This window comes from Uranotaenia lowii, chromosome 3, assembly GCF_029784155.1.
Source record: "Uranotaenia lowii strain MFRU-FL chromosome 3, ASM2978415v1, whole genome shotgun sequence".
Lineage (NCBI taxonomy): Eukaryota > Metazoa > Arthropoda > Insecta > Diptera > Culicidae > Uranotaenia > Uranotaenia lowii.
Genome location: NC_073693.1, coordinates 35,137,072 through 35,154,612, shown reverse-complemented (window position 1 = coordinate 35,154,612; position 17,541 = coordinate 35,137,072). Strand labels below are relative to the sequence as shown.

Below are 17,541 nucleotides of genomic sequence, written 5' to 3'. Positions count from 1 at the left end.
CCTGTAAAAAGGCTATGACTAGACCAACTGTTCCAACGACATGTAACCGTTGTACGAAGAACATCTGTAGGATTTGGCCACAACTTTTGTCCCAAAGTAGCGAGGGATCACCGGCTCTAAAAATAAAGTTTTTTTTTAAATTAATATCTAAGATCAAGAGAAAATAACAAATCGTACTTCCGGCAGTCGATTCCCGAGGCATCGTCTCCGGAGCCTTCCGAGTAGATGGAGTTATAGCGTGGTCGGCAGCAGGATCGGGGAACCCATCGCTCACCGGGCCAGGCGCTGATGTCGTACCAGTCCTCGTACGAGGAGACGCCACAACATTGGAGCTAGAATTAAAACAAAAATTTGATAAAAACATATTTAATAAAAATGTGATTAAAGGTTTAAAGGTTGTTAAATTAAAGGTTTCCATACCGCTTTTCAAAACATGTGAGCCAAAAACGTTATATTACCTATATGTATTTTGTTACGAACAGTTCAATAATGATAAAATCTTCTCATTGCTCAGTAGACCGAGTCGATTTGGGGTCATTTTTGAATTCCTCAAACCCTGAGGTTGAAAAAGCTTTATTTAGGTTCAAAACTCATCCATGATTGATTTTATGCAGAATTTTTAAGTTACGTTTACATAAGAAAATTTCAACTATTTGGTTTGTATGGGAAAATTGAATATTTTGTACTGAAAAATCAACATCATTATTCTTCAGTGGAAGTAAATTTCAGCAGAAAAACTTTGTCGGAGATCGAGTCAAAATTATGACAAATATATTATTGGATGCCTGCCTTCCGATTTTAATTTAAGATAAAAAAAATATTAGGTTTCAAATAAGGCTAAAATTTTACTTTATTGTTGAGGAAAACTGTTTGAATTTTCTTTTTAAATGGCATAACCTCAGGGGCTAATAAACATGACTTTCAGTACCGTCAACTGGGGCAACACTTTTCAATTTCAATGGCTTCTAAAAAACTCACGTCCACAGATAATCATACCCTGCATCAAAAGTTTTAAGGTATTCCTCTAACCTTAATCACACTGACGTAGTCAGAAAAAATATTGGTTTCTTCAGTTATTTTTAATTTTTTTAAAACATGTGTTTTCACTTCATTTAGAAAAAGAGGTAACTTGCAACAAACTTTGATTTTAATGAATAATCAAATGAAAACTTATGTAAATGTATAGCTTTAAATAAATGTTCGATGCTATGAAAGCTTTACGCATAAAAAACACCAATTGCAGTAATTTCTAGTTCTGTTGAAACTAATTTTAACATATTACTGAAAAAAAAATTACATACATTAAGGGGTAAAAAATACTAAAAAAATTTCCACTAGCAGAAATCATAAAAACAAATGTTTGGATGTACGAAATTTCAATGTTGACAAATTTGTGATGCAAAACAATCATTTTTGATTATATGGGAACGAGATAAGAAGGTGTCTCTTTGATTTGCATTTTGTTGCATCTCACCCCAGACAAGTAATCGAATTATAAAAATATTTATTCAAAAAAATTTGGTGACTGCTTGATAAACATTTTTACACCAACAGTGTTGGAATAGGATGATTAAACCAGTAAAAAGTTTGTAGGTGAAATCATTAAGCCAATCCGTCATACTGGGTAAAGTTTTTTACGGCATAAAAAATGTTAAAATTGGTTCATTTATTGATGGAATGAAAATGATGTGAAACATTTTAAGACTCACTGAAAGACACATTTCTATATGGTCGGGATTCGAACAGACAGAACTAAACGCCATCAGTCGTTTTACGAAACACTTCACCTTCAGGTGCAAATTTATTCATCTAGAGACTAAATCTATGATGTTTATGAACCAGATTCAATTGTTTGTAGCCCAAGAAATTAATTACTGTCAATCATATTCGTTTTTTGATCTAGAATATAAATATCACGAGATCCATTTTTTGTTGTTTCTAAATTTAATCATGGTGCTCAGTTCAGTCTGGTCGAAGCCCGGCCATAAAATTCATGTCAACATTGTTTTAAAAATAACTTGATTTTATTTCGAAGCATTCTCGGTAGTATAGTGTTCTTCCCGAGGTTTTTCGAACGGGAATTCCCGGGAATAAAAAATCGGAAATTCCCGGAGCCCGTGAAACGCTAAAATATCCCTGGAATTCCCGGAGTCAATAAAAAGTGCTAAAATACAAAAAAATTACACGATCTGAATCGGAAAATGAATCAGAATAACCAAGGAAAATGATAGTTTTACCTCGATATACGACTTAGAATTTCGATCAAAAATTTTGTGTAAAAGGTGGTAAAAGTGAGAAACGGCAAAGAACCTAGAAAAACCATAAAATTCCAATAAAGAAACGCTATGAAAAGAATCTGTATGTTCTATTTTGCAACACTCATCATTTAAAACTTTCGTTTCGCAAACTGCAGCAACAGTAGCGAAATCATCGGCAAAAAATGGCATTTTTGAAAACATAGATTAGTTATATGAATATTTACGAGATTTGATGAATAACCTGAAGTCTAGCTAACCAACTTCTATCGATAGTGAAAAATCTTTCACAATTATTTCAGTTTTTGCAGCAAGAATCAGTCAGTTTATTAGTTTAAGTACTTAGTTTCTGGGGTCTTGGGTTTTATATTTGCTAATTAAATTTTGAGGAATCAAAAAAGTATGAAACGTTTTTTAATACAATTACTTGAAATTCAAAAAATGCCATATTGATAAGGTTTCGTAAGCAGTAGAGTGTTAAAATCTTCATTTTCCATTTTTCCTGGGATCCAGAGAATTCTCGGGAAAACGATCTTCAGATTTTCCGATACCCGGGAACGCTAAAATATCCGGGAAATGAACACTCTACTCGGTAGCCTTATTATTGAAACAATTCTTATAATACGTAATACATTTTTAAAATTTAGCCACTTCAACTTCAACACAATTCACTTTAAACCAAATTGAAGGGATTGGAGTTTATACAGTGAGCGAAATAAGAATAGCACCACTATGTGTTTTGCTTGTTAAAATATAAATGTTTGAAAATCACCAAAATTTTCTTCTATAAATTGTTTTGAATTGTTTAACGGATAAATCAAGCATAAGTTTACTTTTTTTGGACGTTGCAATTGGCGTTGAGGACCAAAACTATGGAAAAAGGGTGCGAAAAAAGAATAGCACCACTAGTGTTTTTCAACAAAAACAAGATTATTTCTAAAAATTTACCGTGTAAAAGTGAATAATAATGCTTCTACGAATTATTTGAATAGATAACTGCATTTTAAGAAGTTTTCTTGAATTCCAAAGATTTTCAAAGGTTTTAAAATGGTGTTTTAAGAGATGCTCTTCTAGAACTAAGGAATTTGATATTTGAGCTGTAATTCATTACCAAACTTCTTACTTTTTTCATTAAAAAGACGTGAAATGATGAATCGAACATTTTCGGTTTATTTTAAACCAGAAAAAAACAGGTTTGAATTCATAAACTCAAATTTTCTTCAGTAAACATCACTTTTCCCAATTTCAAGTCATAGATGGCAGCACTATATTTCCGTTAAAACCAAATTAAGTCTCAATATTGATTTTTCAGGTTTATTTTGGCCCATATTCATCATTTCGAGGTAGTTTTCCAACTGTCTCTTCTGTCTCTTTCCTATTGACTTCGATCGATTTCAACCAGGTCGTCCGTTGAACATACGTTCACCAATACTAATGCGTGTTTTGCGCGTTTTACACACGAATTTCCAGACAGACCGAAACACATCAGGCTTCTATTTCTCCATCGCATCAAAATCAATCAATCCATCTCCATCGCATTTCCATTCAGTGCATCCCCATCCGGAGTCGGACCGCCAGGTGCTGCAGCAACAATTGGAGGAGCCAGCAGACCTTATCCAGACAATCCGATAAGATGGTGATTTCGTCGGTGCTGGTCAGCGAATGGACGGAACAAAATGCCCCGGACAGACGAATCTACTTCTGACGTGTCACCAGGCAAAATTCCTGGGAAAGGCCACTTTTTAATTAAAACCCATTCAAATGACGAGCTAATGTTTTTGTATGTCTTATTTAGAGTTTCAATTCATACAAAAGGTTAATTGAATTGTAATTTAAAATTTACATTTAAACATTATTTTCAATTAGTGTCGTCAAATGAAATTAGGTTGATTAAAGTGTTAATTCCGCCGGAGGCGAACCAAATTTCTGACTTGTTTGTCAACACTTATTATTAAACACCTTTTAAGGTCAAGTAATATTCCGGAACTATACGAAAATTTTACTTGGAAAAAATCTCCATGGGGGCGGGTTCGCACGGCTTTGGTTGGTACCTAAATTGTTCAAAAGTACCTCCCGCAAGCACCACATCAAACCTTTTGATTGCGGTGCCAGCAGAGATCATGTATGAAAAATAAATTGCAGGAAGCACAGCGACAATCCCGAAACGAAACACACAGGACCGACCGCCGACTGAATCCAAACATCCAGAGCACTTGACGAAAATGAAATGGCGAAAACGAAACAAAAACATGCTCTCTGTCTAACACACACGCTGCATGTGTGTTAGTGTGGTAGAAATGAATCCTGATTTCGAGCTGGATCGGTTTCGACTAGTTTCGATCGATTTCAACTTGCTCCGTTGAACAACGACCAGACCTGTTTCGACCAAAACATCAGCCCTTTGAACAACGACCACTTGACAGAAACTAGTCGAAACCAATCGCTACTTACGATTGATCGAAGCTATTGTTTGGTCGTGCGAGGTCCATCTTGTCGCCAGAACGAATTTCATAGACTCCCTTCGGGCCCGAGGAAAACCACCCTATGTTCCAGTGAGAGATGTGCTGGCTCTGATAGACTTGGACTACATGTTCGAAATATATCTTTTCCTAAAAGCTATTGATCTTCGTCTATAATTCTTTTTATTTTCATATTATTTCAATTTTTTTAATTTTTATTATCATCCTTATCTATTTTCTTTTCTATTATATAAAAGTGATGAACTAGATTTAAGCACACAATTGTAAATAAACAAAATGAGTTTGGCTCCTTAAAACCTAAAGGCATGAGCCGTTTCAAATAAAGATGATACAAAAAAGGCGCTGAAGGTCATGTTTCTTAGCCCTGGTGGTTATGCAATTTTTAAAAAAATTTCAACAGTTTTCCTCAACGATAAAATATTTCGTTGAACAAAAGTTGCTTAAAATCATAAAACTAAGCTTCTGTAAATTTATCAGCGAAAAAAATAGGGTTTAAAAGGTCAATTTTCCCTTAAATATGTAATAAACACAGGAGCAGGGAATCAAGAAATTCTCCCCTACTGTTTCTCCTGAACTTCATTTTAATCCACAACCAAAAATTTAAAAATTTAAAGCATGAAAAATGGTTGAAATCGGTCATTATTTGACGAAACGGTATTCATTTCAAATTGAATGTTCCGAACATTTCGACTCTTTATTGACAATGATCAATGTAACCCTTAAAAAAGTCAGGTCATTTTTAAAGTTAAAATTTACTGTTTCATACTTAAGAAACAAATCAGAAGAAAAAATTGAATACAATAATACATCAATTCATTTTAATCTTCAAAACAACTTTAGTGAATACATGACTCCAAAACATCGACATGGTTCTGGGCTAGTTTGGTTTTAGCTAGTGTCGGTCTGTCAAGATTCATTCTACTCGATGATAATACTGTTCACTCTACTGAAAAACAATTGATAGTAAAAATATTTTAATGCCAGCAGCAGATTCAAAAAATACAAAGATATGATATGGAAAATACTTGGTTTACAAATAAAGGTTAATAATATTTATGCAAACATTTCTAGATCGGGTTCAATAAATTGTTTTCGTGAGTCTATTCGAAACTCGATCGTTCAGTGAAAATCCAAAAAACGAAAGGGTTTCTCTCAAATACTATCAGATAATCTAAAAGCATTGAAAAGAATTGAAAACTTTTGTGCCAATATATTCAATCAGGAAAAGCTTTAATGAAAATCCGTGTTGCAAAGTGAACATGTTGACATTAAAAACAGTATCGGAAAGTGCTACTTTCCAGCACTGAATTCAGTGTCGAAAAGTACATTCCACGATCTACTTGATCATAAATATTCAATTGTTGGCATGGTCGCCCACATGTTGTTATTGTTGAGATGCGTTTGTTGTTGGTATATTTATGAATTTTCAAGGGAATTTTTTGAATTTGCATTTACATTGTGAACATCTGTTAATCTGTGATATCTATGACTCAAATGGTTAAATGATTTCAGTTTTAACCCAGGAAAAGTAATCTCACTCACCTCAACTTGCACTTTGTCCCAAATAGAGGCCACCGATGGAGCTAGAAGTCCCCCTCGGTCTGTCACATTGTAGTGCTTCTCGATGCCGTACTTCAACTCGTGAACCAACATCCGGCCAATGCCTCCCCGGAAAACGAACGCCAATGATCCGAGCAAAAATTCGCTCAAAAACAACATCACCACCAATGTGAAATACTGGAATAAAATAAATCATTGATTCTTAGTAGACATTTTCATCAGAATTGATAACTTACAATGATGAGGAAACACCTAGATTGGAACCACGATCCGCAGCATCCAAAGAATGCTATCACAAAGCTTATCACCCCAATCAAAATGAACAAACAATCGGCACTAAGGGCAGCATGATCTGGTAACAGGGTGGCATATCCGGGCGCCGCAAACCTTAGCCACAGTCCGATCGCTAGAAATCCACTTCCGCAAAGCTGAAATGGATATGGTTCAAATAAAAGGGAATTTTGGTATTTTGTTTTAAAGTTTACCCATATCAGAATATTGAACGAACAAAATGTCCTCCGTATACAGGTGTATCCGGAACTCCCCATGGTCCTGCAAAATAAAAGAGAAAAACATATGTTAGACCTACTGGACGAAAACTACTTTGGCACAAAAGTGTGGGATAATTTAAATCAAATTTGAAAGTGAAAGGGAAAAAAATCTGAAACAAACATAAGGTAAAAAACTAAAGTAAATTCAAATAGAACTCTCTGAGTTTTAACAGTTTTGTGGACAATTGTATTTAAAAAATAAAAATTGAAAAATCATCACATCAGATCATCAACAGGCTGATAAACATCATCGTCGAATTCTCAATGATTGGTTCCCATATGAAATGATTCACGATTCTAAATAAATCATTGAAGTTTTGTAGTTGAAAAAAAATGTATGGCTGCTCCTAAAAGGTCTCAAACTACTCTAAACGATCTCCATATCCACTCTAAATTCATCCATAGAACAGTTGAGTCCTAAGCTTATCTTTTCATTTGAGCGAACTGCTAGTTTGTTATCACATCGATATCAATATCGATTTAATAACTTACCATTTAAAAAAAAATGCAAAAAAAAACAGAATTCACAAATTTGAAAAAATCGTTTTTTTAATTGACCGAATTGAAGAAATGAACAAAATTAACAAAATTGACAAAATTGACAAAATTTGCAAAATTGACAAAATTGACAAAATTGACAAAATTGACAAAATTGACAAAATTGACAAAATTGACAAAATTGACAAAATTGACAAAATTGACAAAATTGACAAAATTGACAAAATTGACAAAATTGACAAAATTGACAAAATTGACAAAATTGACAAAATTGACAAAATTGACAAAATTGACAAAATTGACAAAATTGACAAAATTGACAAAATTGACTAAATTGACTAAATTGACAAAATTGACAAAATTGACAAAATTGACAAAATTGACAAAATTGACAAAATTGACAAAATTGACAAAATTGACAAAATTGACAAAATTGACAAAATTGACAAAATTGACAAAATTGACAAAATTGACAAAATTGACAAAATTGACAAAATTGACAAAATTGACAAAATTGACAAAATTGACAAAATTGACAAAATTGACAAAATTGACAAAATTGACAAAATTGACAAAATTGACAAAATTGACAAAATTGACAAAATTGACAAAATTGACAAAATTGACAAAATTGACAAAATTGACAAAATTGACAAAATTGACAAAATTGACAAAATTGACAAAATTGACAAAATTGACAAAATTGACAAAATTGACAAAATTGACAAAATTGACAAAATTGACAAAATTGACAAAATTGACAAAATTGACAAAATTGACAAAATTGACAAAATTGACAAAATTGACAAAATTGACAAAATTGACAATATTGACAAAATTGACAAAATTGACAAAATTGACAAAATTGACAAAATTGACAAAATTGACAAAATTGACAAAATTGACAAAATTGACAAAATTGACAAAATTGACAAAATTGACAAAATTGACAAAATTGACAAAATTGACAAAATTGACAAAATTGACAAAATTGACAAAATTGACAAAATTGACAAAATTGACAAAATTGACAAAATTGACAAAATTGACAAAATTGACAAAATTGACAAAATTGACAAAATTGACAAAATTGACAAAATTGACAAAATTGACAAAATTGACAAAATTGACAAAATTGACAAAATTGACAAAATTGACAAAATTGACAAAATTGACAAAATTGACAAAATTGACAAAATTGACAAAATTGACAAAATTGACAAAATTGACAAAATTGACAAAATTGACAAAATTGACAAAATTGACAAAATTGACAAAATTGACAAAATTGACAAAATTGACAAAATTGACAAAATTGACAAAATTGACAAAATTGACAAAATTGACAAAATTGACAAAATTGACAAAATTGACAAAATTGACAAAATTGACAAAATTGACAAAATTGACAAAATTGACAAAATTGACAAAATTGACAAAATTGACAAAATTGACAAAATTGACAAAATTGACAAAATTGACAAAATTGACAAAATTGACAAAATTGACAAAATTGACAAAATTGACAAAATTGACAAAATTGACAAAATTGACAAAATTGACAAAATTGACAAAATTGACAAAATTGACAAAATTGACAAAATTGACAAAATTGACAAAATTGACAAAATTGACAAAATTGACAAAATTGACAAAATTGACAAAATTGACAAAATTGACAAAATTGACAAAATTGACAAAATTGACAAAATTGACAAAATTGACAAAATTGACAAAATTGACAAAATTGACAAAATTTACAAAATTGACAAAATTGACAAAATTGACAAAATTGACAAAATTGACAAAATTGACAAAATTGACAAAATTGACAAAATTAACAAAATTGACAAAATTGACAAAATTGACAAAATTGACAAAATTGACAAAATTGACAAAATTGACAAAATTGACAAATTGACAAAATTGACAAAATTGACAAAATTGACAAAATTGACAAAATTGACAAAATTGACAAAATTGACAAAATTGACAAAATTGACAAAATTGACAAAATTGACAAAATTGACAAAATTGACAAAATTGACAAAATTGACAAAATTGACAAAATTGACAAAATTGACAAAATTGACAAAATTGACAAAATTGACAAAATTGACAAAATTGACAAAATTGACAAAATTGACAAAATTGACAAAATTGACAAAATTGACAAAATTGACAAAATTGACAAAATTGACAAAATTGACAAATTGACAAAATTGACAAAATTGACAAAATTGACAAAATTGACAAATTGACAAAATTGACAAAATTGACAAATTGACAAAATTGACAAAATTGACAAAATTGACAAAATTGACAAAATTGACAAAATTGACAAAATTGACAAAATTGACAAAATTGACAAAATTGACAAAATTGACAAAATTGACAAAAATTGACAAAATTGACAAAATTGACAAAATTGACAAAATTGACAAAATTGACAAAATTGACAAAATTGACAAAATTGACAAAATTGACAAAATTGACAAAATTGACAAAATTGACAAAATTGACAAAATTGACAAAATTGACAAAATTGACAAAATTGACAAAATTGACAAAATTGACAAAATTGACAAAATTGACAAAATTGACAAAATTGACAAAATTGACAAAATTGACAAAATTGACAAAATTGACAAAATTGACAAAATTGACAAAATTGACAAAATTGACAAATTGACAAAATTTTACAAAATTGACAAAATTGACAAAATTGACAAAATTGACAAAATTGACAAAATTGACAAAATTGACAAAATTGACAAAATTGACATACTTGACAAAAGTGACAAAATTGACAAAATTGACATACTTGACAAAATTGACAAAATTGACAAAATTGACAAAATTGACAAAATTGACAAAATTGACAAAAATGACAAAATTGACAAAATTGACAAAATTGACAAAATTGACAAAATTGACAAAATTGACAAAATTGACAAAATTGACAAAATTGACAAAATTGACAAAAAATGACAAAATTGACAAAATTGACAAAATTGACAAAATTGACAAAATTGACAAAATTGACAAAATTGACAAAATTGACAAAATTGACAAAATTGACAAAATTGACAAAATTGACAAAATTGACAAAATTGACAAAATTGACAAAATTGACAAAATTGACAAAATTGACAAAATTGACAAAATTGACAAAATTGACAAAATTGACAAAATTGACAAAATTGACAAAATTGACAAAATTGACAAATTGAAAAAATTGACAAAATTGACAAAATTGACAAAATTGACAAATTGACAAAATTGACAAAATTGACAAAATTGACAAAATTGACAAAATTGACAAAATTGACAAAATTGACAAAATTGACAAAATTGACAAATTGACAAAATTGACAAAATTGACAAAATTGACAAAATTAACAAAATTGACAAAATTAACAAAATTGACAAAATTGACAAAATTGACAAAATTGACAAAATTGACAAAATTGACAAAATTGACAAAATTGACAAAATTGACAAAATTGACAAAATTGACAAAATTGACAAAATTGACAAAATTGACAAAATTGACAAAATTGACAAAATTGACAAAATTGACAAAATTGACAAAATTGACAAAATTGACAAAATTGACAAAATTGACAAAATTGACAAAATTGACAAAATTGACAAAATTGACAAAATTGACAAAATTGACAAAATTGACAAAATTGACAAAATTGACAAAATTGACAAAATTGACAAAATTGACAAAATTGACAAAATTGACAAAATTGACATAAATAGCAAGAATGGCAAAATTTACAAAATTGACAAAATTTACAAATTGACAAAATTGACAAAATTGACAAAATTGACAAAATTGACAAAATTGACAAAATTGACAAAATTGACAAAATTGACAAAATTGACAAAATTGACAAATTGACAAAATTGACAAAATTGACAAAATTGACAAAATTGACAAAATTGACAAAATTGACAAAATTGACAAAATTGACAAAATTGACAAAATTGACAAAATTGACAAAATTGACAAAATTGACAAAATTGACAAAATTGACGAAATTGACAAAATTGACAAAATTGACAAAATTGACAAAATTGACAAAATTGACAAAATTGACAAAATTGACAAAATTGACAAAATTGACAAAATTGACAAAATTGAAAAAATTGACAAAATTGACAAAATTGACAAAATTGACAAAATTGACAAAATTGACAAAATTGACAAAATTGACAAAATTGACAAAATTGACAAAATTGACAAAATTGACAAAATTGACAAAATTTACAAAATTGACAAAGTTGACAAAATTGACAAAATTGACAAAATTGACAAAAATTGACAGAATTGGCAAAATTGACAAAATCGACAAAATTGACAAAATTGTTAAAATTGACAAAATTGACAAAATTGACAAAATTGACAAAAATAACAAAATGGAGAAAATTGACAAAATTGAAGTTACTGACAAAATTGACAAAAATGGCAAAATGATAAAATTGAAATTATTGACATTTCCAAGTTATCAAAATGTTTTTTTATCAATAGTTAATTCGATCAACCTACGTTGAAGCATCGTATTTTAATCTAGCAGTTGTAATTTTACTCAATTATTTTTTCAATATATTCGCTTCTTTCACTTGAGAGGTTGAATTATTTGAAACACCTTGTAAGGCAGTTTTTTTTAAATTCTATTCGTAAATTTTAGAGCTCTTCTATTTTATAGATGTAAGATCATAATGTCAATGAACCGGGAACATACAAGATATTCCAGAATTAAGAATTAAAATTATGTTATTCTTAAGAAAATTATAATTTATAAATCTATCATTAGTTTATTATATTGTGCCATGTGTATAGAAATATAATTTACAGGCTGTAAGAAAGACTACAATCCACTGTCAAGTGTATTAAATGGGGTTTTCTTTTAATTTCGGAAACCTATTACCAAAATATTTGAAATGCATATGATCTCAAAAAACATGATTCAAATTTAATATGAAATGCAAAACCAAATTTGAAACAGGATTTAAAAGCAGCTTTCATTTCTAATTTCTTATGATTGTTCGAACTTAAAATCAAGAATCCTGAAATGGGTTTAATTTAATTTAAAATTCAATATTCAGACCTCAATTTCTAATATAAGTAAGAAATTTTTTTTGAAAGTGTAGCAAAATTTCGAACTTGAAATGGATTTTTGAAGTTCGGCCTTTAGTCTAGATTATTACTCTTGATCAACCTTGCTCTATTATCATCAATTATTATATTATATTATCATCAATTATGTCCTGAATTTCAAATTTTGAGCGTAAAGTAAAAAACCTAGCTTACTTTTCTGGATCCTCATGGGGGGGATTTAACCCTCAAAACACCCCCCGTTCCTACGGCCATGCCTCTAAGTATTTAATTCGGTTCAAAATTTGCCCCTTGTTTTTGAAAAAATACAGAGGCAAACCTCAGACATGATTATATTTTTGAATGAAATACCAGCAATAATTTCGAAATTGTGCCATGTGATCCTCCAACTAAACTCTAAATTGTCACAAAGGACGCTCAAAATCGTTCCATCAATCGGATAGAGGAGGTTTTTCCGACTCACGTGTTGCGTACAAGGACGCATGAGACGCATTTCCGGTTTTCCAGATGGCACACCGAGAAGCAACACTAAAAAAAAATCAATAATCTGACTTTATAATTCCATTGAACTGGTGCTGATGCTAGTGATACAAGATCAATGCAGCAAATTATTCCGCAAACGACGACGAAGGCAGCAAAACAGCAAATTAAAAGCTAATGATAGCAGGGGTTCGGTCACGTGGAAAAGCATTGCTTGAGTTTGAAGCCTGTTATAGGGGCCGTGTGTTTGGCTGCATCAAATTGCATTTCCTTCTGCTCCATTTCCATAAACTGCGATTGGGAGACAACGACTCGTGGAGGAGGAAGAAGAAATCCTCACTTTCGTGTGAGTACATCTGTGAGATTTGCTTATTGTCATTTCTGATGAAGGCGGGTGACAAAGTCGCTTCGGCTTATGACAAGATGAAATATCTTTTGTCAGATGCGTTCAAAGTTTTTTTTATTTATCTTCAATGTAAGAAACGTTTGAAACCTTTTTTCAATCCCTCATCTGTGTAAAGAGAAAGAAAACCGAAAAAGGTCCACAATGAAACATAATTGTTGCCTTGGCAATTGAGGGGGTGTCGAATTAACGAGTTCACACGACGAAAGACCGAAAAAATAGGCGACATTAAGAAGTCGTTGGTACGTTTCTTTTGGCTTTGCTTTGCTCTGGTTGGAAAATTATCAAACTATGTCACTCTGCCACGGCCCACTGGAACCTTCAATGTAGGAAGGTACTCCGCAGCAGATGGATTGCATAAATTGAGCTGCTGCACTCATCCAAAGATGAATTCCGAAAGTGGATGACACGAGTCATTTCCAGCCCTTCCAATCCCCTACGCCCCCCCATTCTTCACTCTTCAATGAAAAAGACCGTTTCAACTGAATGCGAGATTCCAAGTGCGCCGCACCATTGTTGACTTGTTAGTGCTCTCAAGTACATCTCATGAAACTATTGTACGCGTGCACAAATAATAAATTCCAAACACTACCATTCCGTGTGGACCTTTTTCATTTCGTCTCTGTAGTTCAGAGCTTTGTAGATTTTGTGCCTTTTCTCTATGCAAATGTTGAACCGAGGTAAATACTTAGAGCAGTACCTCAAGGAACGACTTGGAAAGTGGTTATCATATTTCTTCTTATGCTGGGTCGGTACGATTTCGTCAGAATTTCTAATGCCAATCTGATGGACGGAAGGGTAACGGAAATCGATCAGAAGCATAAACTTCTTGCCTGTCGCTGCTGCTGATGAATGTCAACTGCCAATCTGCATCCATTCTTATTGAGTACCTGACAGGGGACCCATAGGATTGGATCCGGTTCCGGAGAATGAACGGTTGTTTTGACAAGCATAGTAAAACGTGGTAAAGCTTCAACTTTTTTTTAACCTTTCCGAATACTACTTTTAAAGATTCGCAAACCAGATATCAACAGAACCGGAGAATACAGTAAACTGTAGCTCGGATAAATGAATTTGATGGTCCCATGGTTCCATCATATTTAGTATGGGAGAGTGGGGAATCGTGGGCCACTTTTTTTCGTTGTTCCATAACTTCATTATTATAAAAGATAAAATGAAAATAAAAAATTGCATGGTTTTCTACATTTTCAAGGTATCATAAGGTATTTTTAAATTTTTAATAAGTTATTTTCCCCAAATTTTGACTGTTTAAAAAAAAAGCAATATTATTAGGATTTTGAAAAATGGTGGGGAATTGTGGGCCACTAAATCCTAATTGACCAAATAACATGCAAAGCTTATGAGTTGACCCAAAACTGTGATTTCATAACTCATTTCGTTGTTTTAAAGCAATTTCAGATGATGATTTATAAAATAGAGCTGTGTATGATCGAATAGATTCCAAAATCTGGCTCGTGAACGTTTTGGAAAAATTTCTTATATAGGATGGACAAAATATTTTTCATAACTCTTCATTTGGCATTAGAAAACTTTGCAGATAGGAAAAACGTATTTATAGTTCTGAATGTGTATAAAACATAAAAATATAGGTGGTTCAAGATGTGTGGCCCACGATTCCCCACAATCTATGATTTGCAAATTGGTTGCGTTTGTATGACTTATTGATGTTTCATCAAATATTCCTTTTCCACGTGAAAGATCATGACAAAACTAAGATCCTAAGCGTATGAGCATATTTTTGTTATGAGCTTTAGGTTCTCCATCGATGCAAGTAGCGGGTTTTTTTTCAATTATGTAAGTAAATTTTTCTATCTTTTTTTAGCTTAATAAATAAAAGAAGCTTATGATGCGTATTTAAGTCAACAACATATAGAAATATATGCTCACGCAAAGCGACGACGATGACAGTTGGTTCGAGATTTTTATCTCAACACACAGCTAAGATATTAAAAGTGGCCAACGTTTCCCCATGGCCCACGATACCCCACTCTCCCCTACATCATCTTGATCGAAAAAATCACATATTAGATCGTAGAATCTCTTGAATCTATTTTATTACAGTGGCCATTATAAGCCCCGTTCATTTCCAAAGTTTTCTTAGTGTTAGTGTCAGTACGAAAAATGAATTAACCGGGAAATCTCTTTGACCAAAAGGTGTTATAAAATAGGGGGAAAGTTCATCTAACGCCCCATGAGGCTAATACGCGCAACTCTTGTTTTCAGCATACTGTATCATTTTAAGCTTGTAGCCATGGCAAGTATGAATTTTTCCTTAAAATGCTCCTGATATGTGAAAATTTAACAATTTAGTTTTTTTTTTCTATATTTCGAAGTATGTTTTAGGACACTTTCAATAAGGTGTCATCTAGCGAAGAAAAATTAATAAGACAATATTTGGTGACACAACGCACAAAGGGGGAAAAAGTGTACAAACCGGGAAGAAATTCAATATCTTTCGCCATACATGACCCAAATCTATGAAATTATACTTTCCTTTTGGGAAAATTTCCGGAGAATCGATTGCACATAGTTTTAATTGCCGCACAAGCTTACGAACGGATATATAGTGCATATAGTGCAACTCCTAATTCCCATATATTTTGTAAACATTCCAGAAAAACACTGATTTGAACCAGAGAAATTTTAACGAAAACAGACCTATCGTGTGTATTTTTTCTGAGAAATCGAAAGAAGGCTGTTTTGGCTACCGCACGCTTCAGAAAATGCAGTTATGGCTTTTTTTACCCTCAATTCCCCTATATTTTTTAATTATTTCAGAAAAAAGCTTGTTCCGACTTGAAAATTTTGAACCAAATGGGTTGTTCTTGTGAAGTTTTTTTCGGTAAATCGAATGAAGGCTGTTTCAGCCCCCGCACGCTTCGGAAAATGAAGTTATGGCTGTTTTACCTTTAATTCCCCTCAATTTTTCCAATTGTTAAGAAAATGCATGTTCGGACTTGAAAATTTTGAATCTTTTGGGACGTACCTTGTGTGATTTTTTCCGAGGAATCCAATGAAGGCTGTTTGAGCCACCGCACGTTTCTAAAAATGGAGTTATGGCTGTTTTACTCTCAATTCCCCTACATTTTTCAATGATTTCAGAAAAAAGCATGTTCGGACTTGAAAAATGTAGGGGAATTGAGGGTAAAAACAGCCATAACTCCATATTTCAAAACGTGCGGTGGCTCAAACAGCCTTCATTGGATTCTTCGGAAAAAATTTTGTTTGTTTGTTTCAAAATTATCAAGTCCTATCATGGTTTTTCTGATCTTTTTTTTTGAAAAATTAAAGGGAACAGAGGGTAAAACAGGCATAACTGCTGTTTCCGATGCGTGCGGTTTGTAAAATAGGCTTCGTTGCATTCCTCGAAAAAAATCACACATGATACGTTCCATTTGGTTCAAAATTTTCAAATCCGAACATGCTTTCTGAGCTATTTGAAAAATGTAGGCAAACTGAGGGTAAAACAGCCATAACTTCTGTTTCCATTCCGTGCGGTGGCTCAAACAGCCTTCGTTAGATTCCCCGGAAAAAAATACACAGGATACAACCCATTTGGTTCAAAACTTTCAAGTCCGAACTTGATTTTTTCTGAAATTATTGAAAAATGTAGGGGAATTGAGGGTTAAAACAGCCATAACTCCATTTTCTGAAGCGTGCAGCGGCTCAAACAGCCTTCATTCGATTCTTCGGAAAAAACTCCACAAAATACAACCCATTTGGTTCAAAATTATCATGTCCCAATATGCTGAGCTTTTTGAAAAATGTTGGGCAATTGAGGGTAAAGCAGCCATAGCTCCTGTTCCCAATCCGTGTAGTGGCTCAAACAGCCTTCGTTGGATTCCTCGGAAAAAATCACATAGGATACAACCCATTTCGTTCAAAATTTTCAAGTCCGAACATGCATTTTTCTGAAATCATTGAAAAATGCAGGGGAATTGAGGGTAAAAACAGCCATAACTCCATTTAAATGGAGTTTAAATCAGTGTTTTTCTGGAATGGTTACAAAATATAGGGGAGTTAGGGGTTCAAAAGGCACAATATCTCCGTTCGTAAGCTTGTGCGGCGTTTGAAACTATGTCCAATCGATTCTCCGAAAATTTTCACAAAAGGAAAGTATAATTTCATAGATTTGGCTCATGTATAGGACGAAAGATATTGA

At 31.8% G+C, this 17,541-nt stretch overlaps 1 protein-coding gene across 4 annotated transcripts in view; it reads right to left on the bottom strand.

Moving 5' to 3' along the window:
* Window positions 1-17,541, bottom strand: part of LOC129757227 (tetraspanin-9) — a 63,979-nt gene that overhangs the window by 1,000 nt on the left and 45,438 nt on the right. For all 4 annotated transcript variants that reach the window (XM_055754371.1, XM_055754373.1, XM_055754372.1 and 1 more), the window contains 5 exons: window positions 6,781-6,847; window positions 6,532-6,723; window positions 6,278-6,472; window positions 178-332; window positions 2-116 (listed from right to left, as the gene is read on the bottom strand). In XM_055754371.1, the coding sequence (XP_055610346.1) occupies window positions 2-116; window positions 178-332; window positions 6,278-6,472; window positions 6,532-6,723; window positions 6,781-6,843 (720 nt within the window). In that variant the 5' untranslated portion in view covers window positions 6,844-6,847. The remainder of the gene's footprint in view (window position 1; window positions 117-177; window positions 333-6,277; window positions 6,473-6,531; window positions 6,724-6,780; window positions 6,848-17,541) is intronic.